Raw genomic sequence first — 22,583 nt, 5'->3', positions numbered from 1 at the left:
AGTTACTCCCTGTCCCTGTGGCTGTCTTCCCACCTAGCCACTCTGCTCTTACTCAAGCCAGGGGGATATCTGTCTTGATGGGATTTGCATGCTGATTTGCAAGTCTTTTGCATGTCCCAGAAAGAGGGGCCAGATGAACAGAGACCTTCTCATCTGGGTGCACACTGGCTCCAGCCTTCTACTTAGCTGTCCGGGCAGCCTCTGTCCTTCCTGTTTTCTACCTTTAGCAATTCCTGTCCCTTCAGCACCAATTACACCCAGCCTTACTCCTAGTTGGCACCCCCTTGGTTCTGTTCTTTTGTCCTTTTCCTATTCCTTTACCTTTTGCTTTTAGCTACTCTCCCAAGCCCTCTGCTCTCTACAGTGTTCCTCTGGTCCTGCTAGTTTTGAGTGGAAATGGGGAGGGGGAGGGGTAATAAAGGATTGAGGGAGAGACCAGACATTTCTGATGCCTCCCTGTGGCTACAATCAGTATTACACCTTTGGTCTATAGGGCAGTCCCAGGAAATATTTTTGAGGGCTTCCAGATAGGATGTGGAAGGCTACAGAAGAATGTGTCTTATCTCCTCTCCTTGCTACTCCTCTCCACTCCAGGTTCTGGGAGCCTTACCCACAAATGCAGCAGCACGAAACACCGCATCATTTCTCCCAAAGTGGAGCCCCGAGCTTTAACCCTTACCTCTGTGCCCCGCACTCACCCCTCAGAGCCTCCTCCACTAATAGCCCCACTTCCCGCAGAGCTCCCCAAGGCACACACCTCCCCATCTTCTTCCTCTTCTTCCTCCTCATCAGGTTTCTCGGAGCCCCTAGAAATCAGACCTAGCCCTCCCACTTCTCGAGGGGGTTCTTCAAGAGGAGGCACTGCTATCCTCCTCCTGACAGGACTGGAGCAGCGGGCTGGGGGCTTGACACCCACCAGGCACTTGGCTCCCCGGGCTGATCCTAGGCCTTCCATGAGTTTGGCAGTGGTTCTAGGCGCTGAGCCTTCTGCCCCACCGGCTCCTCCCAGTCCTGCCTTTGACCCTGATCGTTTTCTCAACAGCCCCCAGAGGGGCCAGACATATGGAGGGGGGCAAGGAGTAAGCCCAGACTTCCCTGAGGCAGAGGCTGCTCATACCCCCTGTTCTGCCCTAGAGCCTGCTGCTGCCCTGGAGCCCCAGGCAGCTGCTCGGGGTCCCCCTCCACAGTTGGGAGCAGGTGGGAAAAGAAACTGCTTCTTCATCCAAGATGATGACAGTGGGGAGGAGCTCAAGGGTCAGGGGGCTGCCCCACCCATACCTTCACCTCCTCCCTCACCCCCACCCTCACCTGCCCCCTTGGAGCCATCGAGCCGGGTAGGAAGAGGAGACGCCTTGTTTGGAGGACCTGTTGGGGCCAGCGAACTGGAACCCTTCAGTCTTTCTTCATTCCCAGACCTTATGGGAGAACTCATCAGTGACGAAGTTCCGAGCATCCCTGCCCCAACCCCCCAGTTCTCTCCTACTCTTAGCGCCATCACAGACTTCTCCCCAGAGTGGTCCTACCCAGAGGTGAGCCTAATGCTTATCCTCCTTTCTCCTTCCCATTTGTTTTCTTTTTCTTTTCTTTTCTTTCTTTTTTTTTGAGACAGAATCTTGCTTTGTCGCCAGGTGCCCGGCTGGAGTGCAGTGGTGCAGTCTCAGCTCACTGCAATCTCCACCACCTGGGTTCAAGCAATTCTCCTGCCTCAGCCTCCTGAGTAGCTGGGACTACAGGTGCGCACCACCATGCCCAGCTAATTTTTGTATTTTTTAGTAAAGATGGGGTTTCAGCATGTTGGCCAGGATGGTCTCGATCTCTTGACCTCGTGATCCGCTTGCCTCGGCCTCCCAAAGTGCTGGGATTATAGGCATAAGCCACCGCACCCAGCCCTTCCCATTTGTTTTCTGTGGTCCATGACCTAGTTTCCCTGTTTTCATGGCTTCTTAGTTCTCTACCCAATCTCTTTTTTTTTTGAGACGGAGTCTCCCCGTCACCCATTGCACTGGTGCAATCTCATCTCATTGCAGCCTCCACCTCCTGGGTTCAAATGATTCTCCTGCTTTAACCTCCCCAGTAGCTGGGATTACAGGCACCCACCATCATGTCCAGCTAATTTTTGTATTTTTAGTAGAGACAGGGTTTCACCATGTCTCAAACTCCTGACCTCGTGATCTGCCCACCTCGGCTTTTCACATGGTGCTAGCATTACAGGCATGAGCCATTGCACCTGGCTGCCAATCTCTTTTTTTACGTGGAGTGAAGCTACTTTCCTGTTTCCAGAGTCCTCAGCAACTTAACCCTTTTTCTTTTCCTCTCCCTTCCACGTGTTAGCATGGTTTCTGGAGTTTCCTAGGACCTCATTCCTTTGCTAACTGTTTTCAGGGGTAGGGAACTGGGGACTGTGCAGCCTAGAGAAGAAGAAAAACTCTGGGGATGTGACTGCAGACTTTGAGTAGCTGAAAGACTGTTTTCAGCAGTAGAGAAGTTCTGTTTTATGCTTCCTCTGAGATGAAAAGGAGGAACTACAGTGGGGGTGAATTAGCCCAAGAACAGAACTTCCTTCTGGTGACAGCTCTGTGATAGCTTTGGGGGAGGCCCTGAATCCCCAGTTGCTGGCAGATTCAGGTAGAGACTAGGTAACCACTTGGCAGGAATGCTGGGGAGGGACAGACTAACTGACCTCACCCCATTGGGTCCTGTCTATCCCTGTACCCCCAGACTCTAGCACAGGACCTGCCATATGGTAGATACCCTCTAAGGGTCTGAATAAATGAATGAATGAGTGGGTGGATGAACACCCAACTCCAGTCACATGCTCTCTGACTTCTGTCTGCAGGGTGGGGTCAAGGTGCTCATCACAGGTCCCTGGACCGAGGCCTCCGAGCATTACTCCTGTGTCTTTGATCACATCGCAGTGCCAGCCTCACTTGTCCAGCCTGGTGTCTTACGCTGCTACTGTCCAGGTATGGGGATTGGGAACAATAGAGGGAGGGATTAACATGTGGGCAGTTAGGACAGATCAGGACCTCCAGGCTTCCAAAAAGGGAACAAATGGGTTGTTTTGAGAGCACAAGGACTTCATCCAGTCCTGAGTTTGAGCGCCAAGCCCCAGCAGGCAGAAGAGCCTGGACTTAGGTGTCAGAAGATCTAGGTTCTGGTTCAAGAAATCTACTCCTTAGCTGACCAGTGACCTCAGATGAGTCTGATCCTTCCTGAGGTCCTTGGCCTCCCCTCCTGTAGGGTTAGGCACTGACCAAAGGGATTTCTAATGTCCGTCCAGGCTTTCTGGCTTAGTTAGAGCTAGTCTCCAACTCCAATCCAGGGAGAATGAGAAAAATGAACTGTGGCTTTCCTCTAACCAGTCCTGGGACAGGAGGACATTGGCTTTTAGACCTGTATTGTCCAGTATGGTAGCTATTAGCCACATGTGCCTATTTAATTAAAGTTAAAAAATACTTAAAATTCACTTCCCCAGTCTCACTGACCACATTTCAAGTCCTCAGTATCAACAGGTGGCTGGTGTTACCCTATTGGATAGTGCCGATATAGAACATTTCTGTCATTGCAGAAATGTCCTATTGGACAGCACTGGTCTAATAGGTCTAATAGGTCATTGCCAAGGTTCATCTCTGCTCTTTTGCCACCAGCCTTGCCCTTAACCCTGCACTCAAAAATCAGCTTTACTATGGGACCTCAAGGACCACCAGAGTGACAGATTGGCAGCTTTGCTGTCTATTAGTGTGTTCTTCCCAGTCTCTACAGCCCCATTCAACATGTGTGTAAGGAAAGGGGATGAGACCAGATAAGCTGGGGATTGGGAGAAAACGTCTCAGCACCTGGTCTTAGGATCAGGGCCTGCTGGTTCCATCCTTATGGCCACTGGACACTGTTTATGAGCAGCTAGCTATCCTTTCCTCCATCTTAGTAACAGGGTCATAACTTCTGGACTCTAATCTGGGGATCACGAGGTTTATCCACCATCAGATTGTTCATATCTATAGGAGTCTCTTGACCCTCAGTTTCCAAACTTTCTTGCTGAATAACAAATATCTTCAACAGGGTCTAGAATCCAAGGGATCTCTGGCCTATAATATGTAGTAAGTTCTCAAATGAATAGACTCCCTTCCCAGTTAGTGCCAAGGCCACTGAAGCCAGGGGCCTCTTGGCCCACAGCAGGGCAGTAGGGGAAATAGATATGGAATGATTGTCTATGGCTCTGACACAGATAGCCAGAGAAGGAGCCAGGGAAAGAGAGCCCTTCTTGCTGATGCTGCCCTCTCCAGCCCATGAGGTAGGGCTGGTGTCTTTGCAGGTGGCAGGGCAGGAGGGGCCTCTTTCTGCTTCTGTGCTTTTTGAGTATCGAGCCCGCCGATTCCTGTCTCTGCCTAGTACTCAACTTGACTGGCTGTCACTGGACGGTAAGTACCTAGCCCTCTGACCCCAAGTATCGGGCCCACAGCCTTTGAGCATGACATGCTCCAAGACCCCTCAGGTTTCAGGTGGCCACCACTGAGCTCCCACTTTATCATTCTTTTTTTTTTTTCAATCATTTCATTACTGATTTTTAACTGCAGCAGCAAACTTCCCTAATTTCATCTTCCCCATAAATCTTGGGGTCATTTTTATACCAGTTCTTTTTTTCTTGAGACAAAGTCTTGCTCTGTCACACAGGGTGGGGTGCAATGGTGCGATCTCAGCTCCACCTCCCGGTTCAAGCAATTCTCCTGCCTTAGGCTCCTGAGTAGCTGGGATTACAGGCTTACGCCATCATGTCCAGCTAATTTATATATTTTTAGTAGAGACAAAGTTTCACCACGTTGGTCAGACTGGTCTTGAACTCCTGACCTTGTGATCTGCCCACCTCGGCCTCCCAAAGTGCTGGGATTATAGGCATGAGCCACGGTGCCCGGCCTTTACACCAGTTTTCTTTTTAAATTTTTTTTTTTAAGAGACGGAGTTTCACCATGTTGACCAGGCTGGTCTCAAACTCCTGACCTCAGGTGATCCGCCTGCCTCAGCCTCCCAAAGTGCTGGGATTATAGGCATGAGCCACCACACCCGGCTATACCAGTTCTTGACCTGCCCTCTCAATCTCAAAGTGTGTAATCTAGACAAGGAAGGCCAAGAGGCAGGACAGGAACAGGGTCTAGAGCAATATATAGGTACTATGCACAAGTATATATATGCTTATATATTTATTTTATTTTATTATATCTTTTGGAGATGGAGTCTCGCTCTGTCCCCAGGCTGGCATGCAGTGGCTCAATCTTGGCTCACTGCAACTTCCGCCTTCCAGATGTAAGCAATCCTCCTGCATCAGCCTCCCAAGTAGCTAGAATTACAGGTGCCCACCACCATGTCTGGCTAATTTTTGTGATTTGGTAGAGATGAGGTTTCACCATGTTGGCCAGGCTGGTCTCGAACTCCTGACCTCAAGCGATCTGCCCCCATCAGCCTCCCAAAGTGCTGGAATTACAGGCATGAGCCATCACACCTGGCTATACTTATCTATTTAAATTTCTATTGTTTTTCCTCTTCTGATTATAAAGACATGTTCATTAAAGGAAATATGGAAAGTACACAAAAGCACAAAATAGAAAATAAAAATTTCCTATACTGCTACTTTTCAGTGATATCCATTGCTAAGATCATGGTGTACTAATACAAACACAGATGCATAAACATACATGTATATGTGTGTGTGTGTTTTTTTAAATCTGGGATTGTTTTTGTTCCTGTTATTATCTCTCTTGTAGCCTTGAGAATTGTTTGTCTGCACCTGCTGCTTTCTCAAGGTTTGCTTTTCTCTGTCTCTTCCTCTTGTGTCTTTGTTGTTGCCTCTTGGTTTCTCTCAGTTCTACTGCTGTCCGTGTTGTTTACCTTAGTCTCCCTCTCTCCTTATTTCTTTCTTTCCGAAGCTCTGGTCCCTAGTTTTGCCTCACTCTTGGAGCTGGCCCCCATCACAAAGCCTGTGTGTGTGTGTGTTGGGTTACTTGTCTCTGACTTGAGTGAGCCTACCTAGAGATCTGGCTAGGTCTCTCAGTCCTGTTCTGTCTCTGTCCTGCTCTGTGACTGTTCATTACCTTATTTTTCTGTGCCAGTCTAATGTGCATTTTACCATCTCTCCTGTGAGTCTCTTCCTCTTCATTTCTTCTTGAACCAGTGTCTTAACTTGCCTCTCTTTTATCGTCCTTTATGACTGCTTGTTTGGCACTTTCCCCTATCTCTCCTTTGTCCTCTGTCTCCTTCGTCTTTTTTGTTCTCTTACTTGGGTTTCTGTTAATCATTCTCTGTCCTGTCCTCCCTTACTGTCGCCTCTGGGCCTTCATCCCCTTCTATCCTGGCATCTCAGAACATCTCCAACCTTCACCTTGTTTCTCTGTGTCAGTTTTCCTATGGCTCTGATCCCCTCCTGCCTCCCCTTCTTGTCCTTGTTTGATCTCAGGAGGGGACAGATATAGCTTGTGTGTGTGTGTGTGTGTGTGTGTGTGTGTGTGTGTATTTGTGGATTGAGGGAGGAGGAGGAGGAGGAGGAAAAATGGACATGGCTATCCATCTCTGTCACCTTCCCTCCCCCACCACAGTCTTTGTGGACAGCTGCGGGGGGCTGGGAGGAGGGGGAGGTGCTTTTCAAATCACAGTCCCTGAGCTCTTTGGGGCAGCCATTATTAGAGAGGAGGACTCTGGAATCCTTCAGCTCCAGCATGGGGGACAAAGGTAGTGTCTGCTGCAAAAACTGATGGAACATTGCACCCAGGAAAAGGCTTAGGGGAAGAGTGTGTACATGAGGGATTTGGGGCAGCTGGGGGCTGGATGGCTATTTGGGAATTCCTACTATCTCTGTACCTTGAAGGAAACAGTTTTGGTTCCGATCTGGATTCTAGGTCAGTAGGTAATATTAAGAGCCCTAGTTTAAGGACTGAGTTCTGGTGCGCTTTATTTAGGTGAGTGGATAAAGGAGCTGTTGTTTTGGGAAAGATGAAAGAATATGATTCTGTGTCCTCATCCCCAGATCTTGGGACAGGTCCAGCCTTGGTGTTCAGGGCATCACCTAGACTCTGCCCACTTAGCCTCCCAAACCCATTCCCCCTCAGACAACCAGTTCCGGATGTCCATACTAGAGCGACTAGAGCAGATGGAGAAGCGGATGGCAGAGATTGCAGCAGCTGGGCAGGCACCTTGCCAGGGTCCTGATGCTCCTCCAATTCAGGTACTTCTGTGAGGAGCAAAGTGGTCTGTGGTGGGGAGCGGGGGGAGGACGCAGCTAAAGAAAATGTCTAGCGTGTGTGACTCTCCTCCCTCTCCCTGACGTTACCCTGTCCCATCCCTACCTTGTGGCAAGAGTGGCTATTCTGGGCACCCTCTTGGCATGACAGGCTTCAGACTATTTCTGGTCTGAAGAAGGGTGGAGGTGAAAAAGAGGGCGGGAGGAGGGGTCAGGAGCATTGGGGCTCAGACCTCTGTGGGTCCCAAGTTTCTGAAAGAAGAGGGCTGAAGAAAGGCTCAGAGGCTTCTGAGGGGGGAGAAGCCACGTGTGAATATGGCAGTACTCTGAGTTGATGGGAAGGCAAATGCACAAGATGGTATGAGGTCTGGCTGCTAGATGGGCTGGAGGAAGTGGCTGTGGGAGTAGGAGACACTGAGGCCACACAGGAACTTGATGGGCCATCAAAGGTCCTGGTGGCGGGATCCTAGAATGGGACGTGTGGGGAGGGGGCAAAATTAGAAGCTGGGAGGACAGGTGTGAGGTGACCATTCTAAAGCAGGGGAGCAGATGCTCAGGTCTCTGCCTAAGAGTGTGTATATCACAGGATGAAGGCCAGGGGCCTGGGTTCGAGGCACGGGTAGTGGTCTTGGTAGAAAGCATGATCCCACGCACCACCTGGAAGGGTCCTGAACATCTGGCCCATGGAAGCCCCTTCCGGGGCATGAGCCTTCTGCACCTGGCTGCTGCCCAGGGCTATGCCCGCCTCATCGAGACCCTGAGCCAGTGGCGGTGAGCAATGGCAGCTGGGTGGGGGCTGGGCAGCCTCTGCAACAGAAGTGTCAGGGGACTGAGGAGGAACTGGAGGACCTGGGGCCCTGTCAAGAGGGAGCTGGGGTCATTGTGGGAAGGGAGCGGGCTGAGAGAGGACTGATATCTTGGGGAACTTTCATATCCTGATTTATGACACTTTGACTTCTTGACCTCCTTAATGTCCTTGACTGCCTCTTCCCACCAGCCCTGTACAGCTTGCCTCCTAGTCCCTTTACTTCTGATATTCCTACTTTGCCCACTTTTTCCCTGATTGGGCTCTGTCATCTCTCTCCCAAACCATCCAGGAGTGTGGAGACTGGAAGCCTGGACTTAGAGCAAGAGGTTGACCCACTCAACGTGGATCATTTCTCTTGCACCCCTCTGGTGAGGATGATTCCTGAGTGCACATGGGGCAGTGGGCAATGGGAACAGCCCTTGAAAGGGAAGATCCTGAGGAATGCAGGGAGTGGGGGGCTAGGGTCTGAAGACCTGACTACCTGGAGGAGGAGCCCCAGGCCTCACCTCCACCTCCGTCTCCTGCCTCCTTTCTCAGATGTGGGCTTGTGCCCTGGGACACCTGGAAGCTGCTGTGCTCCTTTTCCGTTGGAACCGACAGGCACTGAGCATTCCTGATTCTCTGGGCCGTCTGCCATTGTCTGTGGCTCATTCCCGGGGTCATGTGCGTCTTGCCCGCTGCCTTGAAGAACTACAGAGACAGGAAGCTTCAATGGAGCCCCCGCTTGCCCTATCACCACCCTCCTCCAGCCCAGACACTGGTGAGAGTGGCCCTAATCTTTTGGAGAGAGGGATGTGGATAGAAGGAGAGGTCAGGGCAAACACAAAGGGTGGGAAACAAGTAAGAGAGGAGACAAACCAGAGACAGAGATGGGAGATAACAGAAGCAAAAACAGGGAGACTGAGAACAGGATGGGGGAGGCAAAAGACTCAAGTGAGGGATGGCTGTGGCTCCTACTGCCCTCACTCTCTTCCCTCACCACACAGGTCTGAGCAGCGTCTCCTCACCCTCAGAGCTGTCGGATGGCACTTTCTCCGTCACATCTGCCTATTCTAGTGCCCCAGATGGCAGTCCCCCCCCTGCATCTCTGCCAGCCTCTGAGATTACTATGGAGGATGTGGCCCCAGGCCAGCTTTCCTCTGGTGCCCCAGAGGCCCCCCTACTTCTCATGGACTATGAGGCTACCAATTCCAAGGGGCCTCTCTCCTCCCCTACTACCCTCCCACCAGCCTCAGATGATGGAGCTACTCCAGAGGATGCTGACAGCCCACAGGCTGTGGATGTGATCCCGGTACTGCTTATATTGATGGAGTTATGGGGGCTAGAAGTGCAGTAGGGTGTAGAGATGGGGTGAGGCCAGCTTCCATGAGGCAGAATCAAAAAGTCTGGCTTCAATTTAGGAAGGGGCCATTTACTTCACTTTGGGACAGGCTTAGCTCCTTTCAGACCATGTGACTTGGAAGTCATGAGGCAGCAGAGGTTAAAAATTCTGGCTGGTCCCATAATTCAGATACAGGGAAATTTTTTTTTTTTGCCAGGCTTGGTAGCTCATGCCTGTAATCACAGCACTTTTGAGAGGCCGAGGCGGGTGGATCACTTCAGGCCAGGAGTTTGAGACCAGCCTGTGTAACATGGCGAAACCTCATCTCTACAAGAAATATAAAAATTAACTGGGCATGATGGCACATGCCTGTAATCCCAGCCACTTGAGAGGCTGAGACACAAGAATCACTTGAACCTGGGAGGCATAGGCTGCAATGAGCCAAGACTGCATCACTGCAACTCCAGCTTGGGTGACAGAGCAAGACTCTGTCTCAAAAAATTTTTAAAAAGACAAAAAATATAAAAAGTATTTAAAATTCTGTCTGGGTACGATGGCTCACACCTGTAATCCCAACACTTTCAGGGAACAAGGTGAGAGGATCACTTGAGGCCAGGGGTTTGAGACCAAGTCTGGGCAACATAACAAGAACCCCATCTCCACAAAATGGAATTTTTAAAAAATTATGTAATTGTAGCTACTTGAGAGGCTGAGGTAGGAGGACCCCTTGACCCCAAGGAGTATGAGGTTGCAGTGGGCTGACTATGCCACTGCACCCCAGCCTGGGCAACAGAGACCCTGTCTCTGTAACAAAAATTCTGGGGAATATCTTCAGTTAGAGGCTGGATTGTAGGAGTTACCTGTTGATCCATGTAGGGACAAGGTTCTAGGAGAACCAGGATGATGCAGGCAGCTGGGAGTTGTGTGGAGAGGTAAGGTTGGCAAGATAAGGGTATCTGGCAGTGATCTGATGCAGGAAGGAAGCTTGCACATGATAAAGCTGAGAAAGTCTTGTGGAATGAAAGTGAATCTTCAAGTACAGGCTTGTTCTTCTCTGCTAGACACTTTTGGGACATATCTCCTTTAGAGAGACTAATGGAGTAAGTGGGTGGCATTTTAGGTACAAAAAACTTTGAGAACTCCACAGGTAGGCTGTATTGAGTGTGTCCAGCAGTAAGTGCTGGAGCAAAGGCCAGATGGAAGCCATTCATCAGGGTAATAGTTGGCAAGTGTTGGACTGGTTCCTGGTAAGCTGAAGGGGAGTAGGGGGTGGGCACAGCCAAGCATATGAGGATGATGTGCTGGCCAGCTGGCATAAGGCAGGCCCAGGTAGGACAGTGGATGGTTGGCCTAAAAGGGTGTCAAGTCCTCCATTTGTTCAGCTTCTGAATCCCCATTTGGAGTATCATCTTTTTATCCTATATTCTCCACAGCATCTCAGCACAAAGGGACCCAAGTGGCAGCCCAATCAGTATAAATGAATGAGTCTGGAACAGTGACCCAGTAAGACAGGGTTACCAGTGCCTGCCAGTGAGAGAAGGAATGAGAAAGGAATGGACTGAGGTTATAGCTTTGGCAGGGCAGGAACATTGGGCAGGTGGGGCCCCTAAGGGTTCATTCAGCTTGTCCCTCCATCCAGGTGGACATGATCTCACTGGCCAAGCAGATCATCGAAGCCACACCAGAGCGGATTAAACGAGAGGACTTCGTGGGTCTACCTGAGGCTGGAGCCTCAATGCGGGAGCGGACAGGAGCTGTGGGGCTCAGTGAGACCATGTCCTGGCTGGCCAGCTACCTGGAGAATGTGGACCATTTCCCCAGCTCAACCCCTCCAAGGTGACCAGCTCAGGACAAAGCCTCCAGATTCTTCAAAGGAAGTGGGAGGAAGGGAAAAAGCTGGTTTTCCCACAGCCAAAGCTCCTTTCTGGTAGAGGCCCCAGGGCCTTGGAGAAGGGAACTGAACTGGCTGAACTCTTAAGCCGCCCTCCAGATTCCTTCATAGCCATCCATAGGAGGCAGAAGAGGGACTTTAGATGCTTCATGACACCCTCTTTCTCTATCCCCCAGCGAACTGCCCTTTGAGCGAGGTCGCCTGGCTGTCCCTCCAGCACCCTCCTGGGCAGAGTTTCTCTCTGCATCTACCAGTGGCAAGATGGAAAGTGATTTTGCCTTGCTGACACTATCAGATCATGAGCAGCGGGAACTGTATGAGGCAGCCCGAGTCATCCAGACTGCCTTCCGGAAGTACAAGGTCAGAGGGGCACAGGTCTCAGGATGAGCTACAGTCTTGAATCAGGGGATACCGTGGGCTCCCCGGGCTTTTGGAGGATGAGTAGTCATGCAGACAGGCCTTGGATAGGGTAAAGGGCCAGAGGAACTCCAGAAAAGTTGGAGGGACAAATCAAATATCCCATTATGTGGGTCATGAGGTGCTGAGACTTCTTTCCCCTCAGGGCCGGCGGCTGAAGGAGCAGCAGGAGGTAGCAGCAGCTGTAATCCAGCGCTGTTACCGGAAGTACAAGCAGGTGAGAACTTTCTCCCTCAAAAGTGTATCCACCAACCCATACCCACATCCACACCCACGCCTAACCATTCCACAATGTTGCCAGAGCCCTAACTCCCCTTCTCTCTCCACAAGCTGACCTGGATTGCACTTAAGGTATTAGGCATGAGGCCGTGTGAGTTGTCTGTGATGATTCAGTCTTTCCTTGAGTGTGTGGGTTAGAGAAAGAGCCTTGCATCAGCCTAACTTGGGTGACCCTCAGGGCTTTGGGTCTTTGTCCCTCTATTTCAGCCCCTGTCCCTCCTCCCCACCCCTGCAGTTTGCACTCTATAAGAAGATGACCCAGGCGGCCATCCTGATCCAGAGCAAGTTCCGAAGCTACTATGAACAGAAGCGATTTCAGCAGAGCCGCCGAGCGGCTGTGCTCATCCAGCAGCACTACCGCTCCTACCGCCGCAGGCCTGGGCCTCCCCACCGGCCCTCGGCCACCCTGCCAGCCCGCAACAAGTAGGGTCCACCCCCAGCTCTCTGTGCTTACCCACTGTGTCCAAGCCATTCCCTGCCTAGGGTTCCTGGGGAGGCTGAAGGCATGGGGGTTCTGTGAGGTCCATCTTTTGTTTCTTTCACCAGAGGCTCCTTTCTCACCAAGAAGCAGGACCAGGCAGCTCGGAAGATCATGAGATTCCTGCGGCGCTGCCGACACAGGTACTCATCCCTACTTCCCCTAGGCTTTTGCGCTGCCACCAGTCGGGATCCACCAGTCTCCCCTGACTCTTATCATTCTCTCTGCAGGATGAGGGAACTGAAGCAGAACCAGGAGCTAGAAGGGCTTCCCCAGCCGGGACTGGCCACCTGACCTGGCCACCGCCTTTCTCACCACCCTGGGGGTGCCTCGTGCAGTCTTAGCAGGGAGAGGGCTTTCTGGGGCAGGGGGATCCCCTGTCGGCAGCTTTCCCGTTCACCTTTGCTGGAGCCCTTCGTAGGCCTCCTCCCTCCTCCCCACGCCTTGCTCCCAAACCCATATCCTCTTCCCTCTTGGTTGTGCCCCGTCTCTTTTGGTCCTGGCTCCAGAAGACCCGTGCCCCACATACCTGCATCTTCCGCTGTGACCTCCGGAGCCCTGCCTGCCCCTGGTCCCCAGCTCCTCCTGCCTGCACCCGACTCGGCCCCCTACTGACTTGCCTTATTTATTTGTTCGACGCGTCTCTGAATGTATCCGCCTAGGTCCCCACCTCAGCCTTCGCTGCGCACGCCCCTCGTATTTCAGGGCTGACCGTGCCCACCACCCGACTCCGCATGTTTGCGTCTGTTTCCTCCCTCTCTAGCCCTGTCTTACCCCATCACCCGACTCTGGCCACCGACCTCAGGGCCGAAAGGGAGGGGGTGTACGCAGGAACGCGTTGCGGAGTCCGCCCCGTCCCCCGAGGGGAGGGGGCTTGTACATACTGTAAGATACAGAGTATAGTGAAGAATCTATTTAAGGCGCCGCAGGGAGGGCTGCACGGCCGAGCTGTGGTTCTCTGGCGCGGCGGGGGCTACCTGCCGGCTCCACGGGCACTTTCTACTTGTGCATGGGCTTGGTTTATACGAATTGCCATTAAACATCGCTGCACCAGCAAGCCTCCGGCCTCTGTCTGCGGGGGCGGGGCGGGGCGGGGCGGGGGACTCGGTCGGCTGGAAGCAGCCACGCGCCCCGGGTCTCGGATCTGCGCCCAGGCAGGGCGGACGCAGTTTTCCGCCTCCGACGTGTTTCCGGCCTTAAAGGTATTCCGCCCTTCCCTTTAAGACGCACCGCCCCCCTCTCAGTCACTCCCAAGATGGCGGACCTACTGGGCTCCATCCTGAGCTCCATGGAAAAGCCACCCAGCCTCGGTGACCAGGAGACTCGGCGCAAGGCCCGAGGTGAGGATCCCAAATTCACAACTGCCTTCCTTCGCCCGGTTCTCGCGACCGCACTTTTCCCTCTAGACAATGCCGCCTCCTCAACCTTGAAAGACCCCCTCACAGGCCTCTTCCGAGACCCTCAGAGTCCCTAAAAAGGGCTGCTGACACGCCCGCTGTTCTTAGCGGACAGTGATTGGCTACCTGAAAGATAGCGCTAGCCTCCTGCCTCTTCTCCCGACCCTGGCCTTCCGTAGTCCTTGTTTCCCATTAGCCGGTCGGCCCGCCTGTCGGCTGGCTGGCTGCTCTGATTGGTAAGATGCCGCCAACTTGCCGCACTCCTTCCCCGCCCATCTCTAGCTCTATTTCGATTGGATTTGGGGCACGCCCACCATTATGCCTTCATCTCTATTGGCTATCTCAACTTAAAGCTCTGCCTCCTGAGGCCTGTTCGACCTTCCTTCGGACCCACCCCAGCCTCAGCACTCCCATTGGTTGCTGGGTCTTCCGTGTCTTCTTGCCCCTCCTGCTTCATTTAACCCCGTCCCTTCTGCCTTCTTCCGACAACCTTTTTCTCATCTGCAGCCTTAAATTCCCGAGCTGTCCGGGCGGATCATGGTGTTGATTGGAGGAGGGATGAGAAAGCCCGCCGGGTCCGATTGGCCACTGTCTCCGCCTGCGTTCTCTGAGTAGCTTCCTTGCGTGTGGGTTGGAGTTTGGCGGCCGGCGGAGGGCGCGGCCCGGTGGGGCGGTGGGAACCTCCCCGGGGTTGCTTGTGCTGTGGCGTGAGATGACCCTGGCGGAACGCTGGACTCCAGCTTCCAATCCTGCAAGGCTTGAGCGCGAACGAGCCCTATCCCGGCTCTTCACCATGCCCCAGGGGGGCCAGGGCAGGCAGGACGCCTTCAGATGTTTAAAGGCTGTTGAATGCCTACACTTCGTCCCCTTATTTCCTGAACCACTGTTAGGGGCCAGCAATACCCTTCAGGCCAAAATCCCGGGCTGGGACGCTCATTGATACAGTGATCTCACGGAAGTTTAATAACCAACTTGATAGTGCTCTGATAGAAAAATAGTTGTGAGAGCGGCCACCTGAGGTTCTCCCCCAGTCAGGAGTGAGCCGAGATCAGAACAGATGATTCCGTAAATGAGAGAGAGAAGCAAAGCGTTTCAGGCAGAAGAGAAGTCTATTTGAAATCTCTGAGGAAGGAGGAAGCGTGATGGGAATGGGGAACTGGAATTCTTTAATGCTCCGATGACTGTCTAAGTGGGGGATCACCAGCGTCGTTGACAGACTAGGAAGCTTTAAGGTAGTTACTCGCCTGAGGTCACATGGTTAGTTTGGTTGGTGGCAGAGTTTCAAACCCAGGTGTGACTGGGTTTGAAGCCTGTTTTTATTTGTTTGTTTCTTGAAACACAGTTTAGCCCTTGTTGCCCAGCTTACTGCAACCTCCACCTCCTGGGTTCAAGCAATTCTTGTGCCTCAGCCTCCCAAGTAGCTGGGGATTACAGGCGTGTGCCACCAGGCCCTGCTAAGTTTTGTATTTTTAGTAGAGATGGGATTTTGCCAGGTTGGCCCGGCTGGTCTTGAATTCCTGACCTCAGGTGATCTGCCCACCTTGGCCTCCTAAAGTGTTGGGATTACAGGGGTGAGCCACCGCGCCTGGCCTGAAGCCTGTGTTCTTAGCCATAATCTTATGCCACTTCTCTATATGTAGAGAAGAATCGAAACCAAGTAAAACCCGAGTATAAACTGGTAGCTCACATCTGTAATCCCAGCACTTTGAGAGGCCGAGGTGGATGGATTGCTTGAACCCAGGAGTTCAAGACCAGCCTGGGCAACATGGAGAAACCCTGTCTGTACAAAAAAATACAAAAATTGGCCAGGCGTGGTGGCTCACGCCTGTAATTCCAGCACTTTGGGAGGCCGAGGCAGGCGCATCACAAGGTCAAGAGATCAAGACCATTCTGGCCAACCCCGTCTCTATTAAAAATACAAAAATTAGCTGGGCGTGGTTATGCATGCCTGTAATCCCGGCTACTCGGGAAGCTGAGGCAGGAGAATCGCTTGAACCCAGGAGGTGGAGGTTGCCGTAAGCTGAGATCACCCCACTGCACTCCAGCCTGGCCACAGAGTGAGACACCATCTCAAAAAAAAAAAAAAAAATTTGGCCAGGTGTGATGGCGTGCTCCTGTGGTCCCAATTCTCGGCAGGCTGAGGTGGGGAGAATCGCTTTAGCCTACAGTGAGAGGTGATTGCACCATTGTACTCCAGTGTGGGCGATGGAGTTGAGACTTTGTTTCCGACAACAAAAAACGAGATGGCTGATGGTCAGTGAGGACAGAGGGATGAGAGCTCCTAGGCTATCAGGCCCTGGGGCTCCAGAGGATAACTGAATAGTAGATGAACAGGGTTCCTGCCTTCCAGGAACTCATACTATGCTAGAGGAGACAAACAAAAAGTTATGATATGTTAGTTCTCTATGCTATGCTGGGTGTCCGAGCCAAAGCAAAGGAGCTTGGAGCCGAGGGGAAGAAGTAACTCTGGAAGAAGTAACTCTGACTCATGGTGATCTCAACGTTTGCAAGAGGAAGAAAAGCATACCAAGCAGAGGAACAACATGTGTAAAGGCATGGAGTTATTTTAAAATGGGGAGAGGGCTGGGTGTGGTGGCTCATGCCTATGATCCCAGCACTTTGGGGGGCTGAGGTGGGTAGATCACTTGAGATCAGGAGTTCAAGACCAGCCTAACCAACATGGTGAAACCGCATCTCTACAAAAAATACAAAAAAAAAAAAAAAAATTAGGCGCGGTGGTTCACACCTGTAATCCCAGGTACTTGGGAGGCTGAGGCAGGAGAATTGCTGGAAACTGGGAGGCAGAGGTTGCAGTGAGCCGAGATCGTGCCACTGCACTCCTGCCTGGGCACAGAGCGAGACTCTGTCAATCAGTCAATCAATCAATAAATGATGGGGAGAGGTTCAGTGCAGCTGGAGGGGATTCGGATCTGTGGAAGAAGTAGGCCTTAAGGATGTAAAGGATTTGAAATGGCAAAAGAGACAAACATCTCAGGCTGAAGAGCAGGAATAGGAAGAAGCACGCACCCAAATCTCGAGAGGCAGTAAAATCACATTGTGGGGAAGACAGGCAAGAGTAGGGAGCCTGGGTTAGAAATTCATCCTCCTCCTCTTGAGGCAGAGGAAATCTGGTGCAGAGGCAAGATCTAAGGAAGAGGAAGAAAGTTAAATAAGACCCCTAGCCTGGTGAGGGGACTCATAGCTGTAATCCCAGTACTTTGAGAGGCTGGTCTTGAACACCTGGCCTCAAGTTATCCTCCCACCTCGGCCTCTTAAATTGCTTGAGAGGGTTGAGCCTCTGCACCCAGCCCTGGCTAATTTTTTTTTTTGAGATGTAGTCTTGCTCTGTTGCCAGGGTGGAATGCAGTGGCGTGATTGCAGCACACTGCAGCTTCCACCTCCTGGGTTCAAGCGATTCTCCTGCCTCAGCCTCCTGAATAGCTGGGACTACAGGCGCATGCCACCACACCCAGCTAATTTTTGCATTTTTAGTAGAGATGGAGTTTCACCATATTGCCCAGGCTGGTCTTGAACTCCTGACTTTGTGATCTGCCCGCCTCGGCCTCCCAAAGTGCTGGGATTACAGGCATGAGCCACTGTACCCGGCCTAATTTTTTTTAAAAAGTTTAAAGTTGGAGTCTCAGGCATCTTCAGGCAAGAGGCAGGCAGATCTCTAGAGCCCAGGAGGTCAGGGAAAAAAAAGACACTTCACAGCTAACCTTGGACACCTACACTCCCAAAGGAGAAGGGCATCGGATTATCCATTTCTGCTTCATCCTGTCTGTAGAAGTGGGAAGTGGGAGATTTCACAAAATATAGGAAGTTAAATAATTTCCCCTTTCTGGCCGGGCATGGTGGCTCACACCTGTAATCCCAGCACTTTGGGAGGCTAAGGGCGGAGGATCACAAGGTCAGGAGTTTGAGACCAGCCTGGCCAATATACTGAAACCCTGTCTCTACTGAAAATACAAAAATTAGCTGGGCATGGTGGTAGGCGCCTGTAATCCCAGCTACTCAGGAGGCTGAGGCAGGAAAATCGCTTGAACCCAGGAGGCAGAGGTTGCAGTGAGCCGTGATCATGCCACTGCACTCCAGCCTAAGCGACAGAGTGGTTCCATCTAAAAAAAAAAAAAAAATTTTTTTTTTTGGCCAGGTATGGTGGTTCACGCCTATAATCCCAGCACTTTGGGAGGCCGAGGCGGATGGATCACGAGGTCAACAGATCAATACCATCCTGGCCAACATGGTGAAACCCCATCTCTACTAAAAAATACGAAAATTAGCTAGGCGTGGTGGTGCATGCCTGTAGTCCCAGCTACTTGGGAGGTTGAGGCAGGAGAATTGCTTAAACCCAGGAGGCAGAGGTTGCAGTGGGCCAAGATTGTACCACTGCACTCCAGCCTGGTGCCTGGTGACAGAGCGAGACTTTGTCTTAAAAAAAAAATTTTTTTTTTTGCCCTTTTCCTATGTAGGCAATGAGATAATAGATTCTTTGAGGCCAGGGTCTTAGTCTGTTCTCCTCACTTTCCTGGATGCATTATAGTTCTTTTTTCTTTCTTTCTTTTTTTAAAGACAGGTTCTTGCTCTGTCACCTAAACCTCTCAGGCTCAAGTGATCTTCCTACCTCAATCTCCTGAGTAGCTGGGACTACAGGCATGCATCACTATGCCTAATTCATTATTTTTTGTAGAGACAGCGTCTCACTATATTGCCCACACTGGTCTCAAACTCCTGATCTCAAGCAGTTCTCCCACCTCAGCCTTCCAAAGTGCTGGGATTGCACATGCTCAGCCCAAATATTTACATTTATTTAATGCCAGCAATGTACAAAGAACTAACTCTAGGCTGGGCATGGTGGCTCACACCTATAACCCCAGCAGTTTGGAAGGCCAAGGTGGGAGGATTGCTTGAGGCCAGTTGGAGACCAGGCTGGGCAACAAACTGAGACCCCATCTTTTTTTTCTTGAGACGGAGTCTCGCTCTGTCGCCCCGCTGGAGTGCAGTGCACAATCTTGGTTCACTGCAACCTCCACCTCCTGGGTTCAAGCTATTCTCCTGCCTCAGCCTCACGAGTAGCTGGGACTACAGGCATGCTCCACTACGACCGGCTAACTTTTTTTGCATTTTTAGTAGAGATGGGGTTTCACCATGTTGGCTAGGCTGGTCTTGATTTCCTGACCTCATGTCTGCCCTACTTGGCCTCCCAAAGTGCTGGGATTACAGGTGTGAGCCACCACACCTGGCCTTGAGACCCCGTCTTAACAGAAAACTTAAAAAAAAAATTGGCCGGGCGCGGTGGCCCAAGCCTGTAATCCCAGCACTTTGGGAGGCCGAGGCAGGTGGATCACGAGGTCAAGAGATGGAGACCATCCAGGTCAACATGGTGAAACCCCGTCTCTACTAAAGATACAAAAAATTAGCTGGGCATGGTGGCGCGTGCCTGTAATCCCAGCTACTCAGGAGGCTGAGGCAGGAGAATTGCCTGAACCCAGGAGGCGGAGGTTGCGGTGAGCCGAGATTGCGCCATTGCACTCCAGCCTGGGAAACGAGCGAAACTCCGCCTCACAAAAAAAAAAAAAAAAAAAAAAAAATTATCCAAGGCTGAGTGCAGAGGCTCCTCAAGCCTGTCAGTTTGAGAGGCCAAGGTAGGAGGTTTACTTGAGGCTGAGTTCCAAGACCAGCCTGGGCAACGTAGTGGGACCTCATCTCACAAATATATTTTTTAAATTATTTTTTTTAAAGTAGCTGAGCATGGTGGCACATGCCTGTGGTCCCAGCTGCTTGAGAAGCTGAGGTAGGAGGATCCCTTGAGCCAGGTGGATCACAACTGCAGTGAGCCATGATCGTGCCACTGCACTCCAGCCTAGACAATAAAGTGAGATCCTGTCCCCAAAATAAATAAATAGGCTGAGTGCAGTGACTCACACCTGTAATCCCAGCACTTTGGGAAGCTGAGGCGGATGGATCACTAGAACTCAGGCATTTGAGACCAGCCTGGCCAACATGGTGAAACCCTATCTCTGTTAAAATACAAAAGTTATCCGGGTGTGGTGGTGCTTGTCTATAATCCCAGCTACTAGGGAGGCTGAGGCAGGAGAATCTCTTGAACCCAGGAGACGGAGGTTGCAGTAAGCTGAGATCATGCCACTGCACTCCAGCCTGGGTGACAGAGCCAGATTTATCTATAAATAAATAAATAAAATATGTATGTATGTATTTATATTTGTGAATCAGTTTCGTCAGTGGAGTTGGAAAAGAGGGTTAAGCATTATTCTGATCTTTGTCACTCCCACCAAACTGGGAGCTCTTGAAGGGCCACCTCATGTCTTAATCATCTCTGTACTTCAGGGTCTTGCTCAGTGTCAGATAAAATAGCCCCACTTCTCCCTTATCCAAGGTTTTGCTTTCCAACATTTCAGTTACCTGCAGTCTGGAACTATTATATACAATAAGGTATTTTGAGAGAGAGAGAGAGAGCATAGTTACAAACTTTTATTCAGTCCATTGTTATAATTGTTCTACTTTATTATTGTTATTTTTAATCTTTCTCTTTCCTTTTTTTTTTTTTTTTGATGAAGTCTCCCTCTGTTGCCCAAGCTGGAGTGCAGTGGCGTGATCTCAGCTCACTGCAACCTCTGCTTCCCAGGTTCAAGCTATTCTCTGCCTCAACTTCCTGAGTAGCTGGGATTACAGGTGCCCACCACCATGCCTGGGTAATTGTTTTGTATTTTTAGTAGAGATGGGGTTTCACCATATTGGCCAGGCTGGTCTTGAACTCCTGACCTTGTGATCCACCCACCTCAGCCTCCCAAAGTGCTGGGATTACAGGCATGAGCCACTGTACCTGGTCTGTTATTCTTAATTGATTATTGTGCCTAATTTATAAATTAAACTTTATCATAGGCATATATGTATAGGAAAAGACATAGTATATATAGGGGTCAGTAATGTCCACAATTCCAGGCATCCACTGAGGGTCTTGGAATGAACCCCTGTGGATAAGGGGGACAACTATATAGAATAAACGTCAATAAATGCTTGATGTATAAACGCTAACCCTGTCTTCCCAGCCTGATACCTCCCAATGGACACCACACTTCACTTGAAGCCTTAAAAACCTTCCCCCCGTGCTTCCAGCCCTGGCCTCATGCTGCCATTTCTCACCCCCAGAACAGGCTGCCCGCCTGAAGAAACTACAAGAGCAAGACAAACAACAGAAAGTGGAGTTTCGTAAAAGGGTGAGATCAACTGGAGTGATAAATGGCAGAGTCAGGAAGGACTTTCAATAAGTTAAAATGGGAAGGTTGAGGGCTCAGTTTCGCTGAAAATGTCTTGAGGGAGGTGACGCCTGGAAGCCAGTGGCATGGAGGCTGGGGAGGATGATGGGGAGGTATAGAAGCATTGTTGGCTCAGCTGGGGATAGGGGTACTTGGGTGGAGCCATTGTCTCATATCTTCTTCCTTTCCCCTGTCCCAAGATGGAGAAGGAGGTATCAGATTTCATTCAAGACAGTGGGCAGGTCAAGAAAAAGTTTCAGCCAATGAACAAGATAGAGAGGAGCATACTGTGAGTATCTCTGGGCTGGGGTGGGGATGGAAATGAGTGGCTGGGGGGCCTGAAAGGGCCAGCAGCAGGCTCCTCTAGAGGAGGGCACTAGGCCCGCTCCTGGCTCAAGATACTCTTTCCCCTCTGTTGTCCCATCCCAGACATGATGTGGTGGAAGTGGCTGGCCTGACATCCTTCTCCTTTGGGGAAGATGATGACTGTCGCTATGTCATGATCTTCAAAAAGGTAAAAAGCCTGAGTTCCTCACTCTGTCCTCTCCCCTTAATAGCCTTATCCCCCTCCCTGACCAAGGAATGAGATGAAACCTTTGTATGGACTTTGACCCCATCATTCTGCTCTTCTCCAGGAGTTTGCACCCTCAGATGAAGAGCTAGACTCCTACCGTCGTGGGGAGGAATGGGACCCCCACAAGGCCGAGGAGAAGCGGAAGCTGAAGGTGAGTTACTTCATTCCTGAGAGGGGTGGGGTTTTGGGTTGGGCCTCTGAGCACCAGTGCCCTCCCCTCCCACCCGCAGGAGCTGGCCCAGAGGCAGGAGGAGGAGGCAGCCCAGCAGGGACCTGTGGTGGTGAGCCCTGCCAGTGACTACAAGGACAAGTATAGCCACCTCATTGGCAAGGGAGCAGCCAAAGATGCAGCCCACATGCTACAGGCTAATAAGACCTACGGCTGTGGTGAGGCCAGAGTGCAGCTGGGGTGGCTGGGAGGGGAGCCTAGGATGTGAGAGGAGGGAGTGGAGGCTGAGGCACGGGTTTCTAGGCCCTCATTACCCTCCTCTCTGCCCCTAGTGCCTGTGGCCAACAAGAGGGACACCCGCTCCATTGAAGAGGCCATGAATGAGATCAGAGCAAAGAAGCGTCTGCGGCAGAGTGGGGAAGAGTTGCCACCAACGTCCTAAGCACCCCGCCCAGCTCCCTTTGACCCCTGGGGCAGGGCAGGGGACAGGGAGGGACAAGGCTGCTGCTATTAGAACCCATCCTGTAGCCCCACCTCTGAACCGCCTCCTACCAGCTGTCCCTCAGGCTGAGAGAAAACAGGTGTTTTATTTGTCACTGTTGGAGCTTGGATGTGTGTGGGGTGTGTGTGCGTGTGTGAGTGTGAATGCACAAGTGGGTATTTAATCTGTATTATTCCCCATTCTTGGAATTTTCTTCCCCATGGGGCTGGGGTTACTTTACATTCAATAAATACTCTTTAACTCAA

The 22,583-nt window shown here is 51.3% G+C and overlaps 2 protein-coding genes and 1 long non-coding RNA gene across 30 annotated transcripts in view; 2 read left to right on the top strand and 1 right to left on the bottom strand.

The window, feature by feature from the left end:
- CAMTA2 (calmodulin binding transcription activator 2) overlaps positions 1-13,476 on the top strand; it is a 20,214-nt gene extending 6,738 nt beyond the window's left edge. For 14 of the 26 annotated variants that reach the window (XM_035301063.3, XM_078374073.1, XM_078374068.1 and 11 more), the window contains 15 exons: positions 595-1,529; positions 2,837-2,963; positions 4,284-4,418; positions 7,095-7,210; positions 7,812-7,996; positions 8,323-8,401; positions 8,571-8,793; positions 9,020-9,324; positions 10,994-11,190; positions 11,422-11,605; positions 11,808-11,879; positions 11,993-12,013; positions 12,177-12,364; positions 12,488-12,562; positions 12,650-13,476. In XM_035301063.3, coding sequence (XP_035156954.2) covers positions 595-1,529; positions 2,837-2,963; positions 4,284-4,418; positions 7,095-7,210; positions 7,812-7,996; positions 8,323-8,401; positions 8,571-8,793; positions 9,020-9,324; positions 10,994-11,190; positions 11,422-11,605; positions 11,808-11,879; positions 11,993-12,013; positions 12,177-12,364; positions 12,488-12,562; positions 12,650-12,713 — 2,906 coding nt within the window. In that variant the 3' untranslated portion in view covers positions 12,714-13,476. The remainder of the gene's footprint in view (positions 1-594; positions 1,530-2,836; positions 2,964-4,283; positions 4,419-7,094; positions 7,211-7,811; positions 7,997-8,322; positions 8,402-8,570; positions 8,794-9,019; positions 9,325-10,993; positions 11,191-11,421; positions 11,606-11,807; positions 11,880-11,992; positions 12,014-12,176; positions 12,365-12,487; positions 12,563-12,649) is intronic. The other 12 variants (XM_078374075.1, XM_078374071.1, XM_078374077.1 and 9 more) reach the window with 1 other exon arrangement.
- Positions 6,921-14,070, bottom strand: LOC118153816 (uncharacterized). Of its 2 annotated transcripts, none has more exons than XR_004743417.3 (3): positions 13,943-14,070; positions 8,540-8,723; positions 6,921-7,235 (listed from the first exon to the last, which is right to left on the bottom strand). It is a non-coding gene; the product is annotated as an uncharacterized LOC118153816 (long non-coding RNA). The 2 variants fall into 2 exon arrangements; XR_013535835.1 differs by having other exon boundaries at positions 6,921-7,216.
- Positions 13,662-22,583, top strand: SPAG7 (sperm associated antigen 7). 2 transcript variants are annotated; one of them, XM_008997260.5, is made up of 8 exons: positions 14,291-14,442; positions 16,216-16,369; positions 20,987-21,054; positions 21,294-21,382; positions 21,523-21,607; positions 21,729-21,818; positions 21,898-22,054; positions 22,169-22,583. In XM_008997260.5, exons 2-8 carry the CDS (start codon positions 16,360-16,362, stop codon positions 22,276-22,278), a joined length of 609 nt encoding a protein of 202 aa, XP_008995508.1. In that variant the 5' UTR covers positions 14,291-14,442; positions 16,216-16,359; the 3' UTR covers positions 22,279-22,583. The 2 variants fall into 2 exon arrangements, with proteins under 2 accessions (XP_002748339.1, XP_008995508.1); XM_002748293.6 differs by lacking the exons at positions 14,291-14,442; positions 16,216-16,369 and adding an exon at positions 13,662-13,759.

This window comes from Callithrix jacchus, chromosome 5 (genome assembly GCF_049354715.1).
Source record: "Callithrix jacchus isolate 240 chromosome 5, calJac240_pri, whole genome shotgun sequence".
Taxonomy (NCBI): Eukaryota; Metazoa; Chordata; class Mammalia; order Primates; family Cebidae; genus Callithrix; species Callithrix jacchus.
The sequence above is the reverse complement of the archived record's forward strand: the minus strand, read 5'-3'. Positions and strand labels throughout refer to the sequence as shown.

Excerpts from the sequence above, each read along its gene's own strand:
- SPAG7 (XM_002748293.6), top strand. The coding sequence starts at position 13,675 with ATGGCGGACCTACTGGGCTCCATCCTGAGCTCCATGGAAAAGCCACCC. Across the intron at positions 21,383-21,522 it reads AAGATAGAGAGGAGCATACT|ACATGATGTGGTGGAAGTGG; the intron begins GTGAGTATCTCT and ends GTCCCATCCCAG. Across the intron at positions 21,608-21,728 it reads ATGTCATGATCTTCAAAAAG|GAGTTTGCACCCTCAGATGA; the intron begins GTAAAAAGCCTG and ends GCTCTTCTCCAG.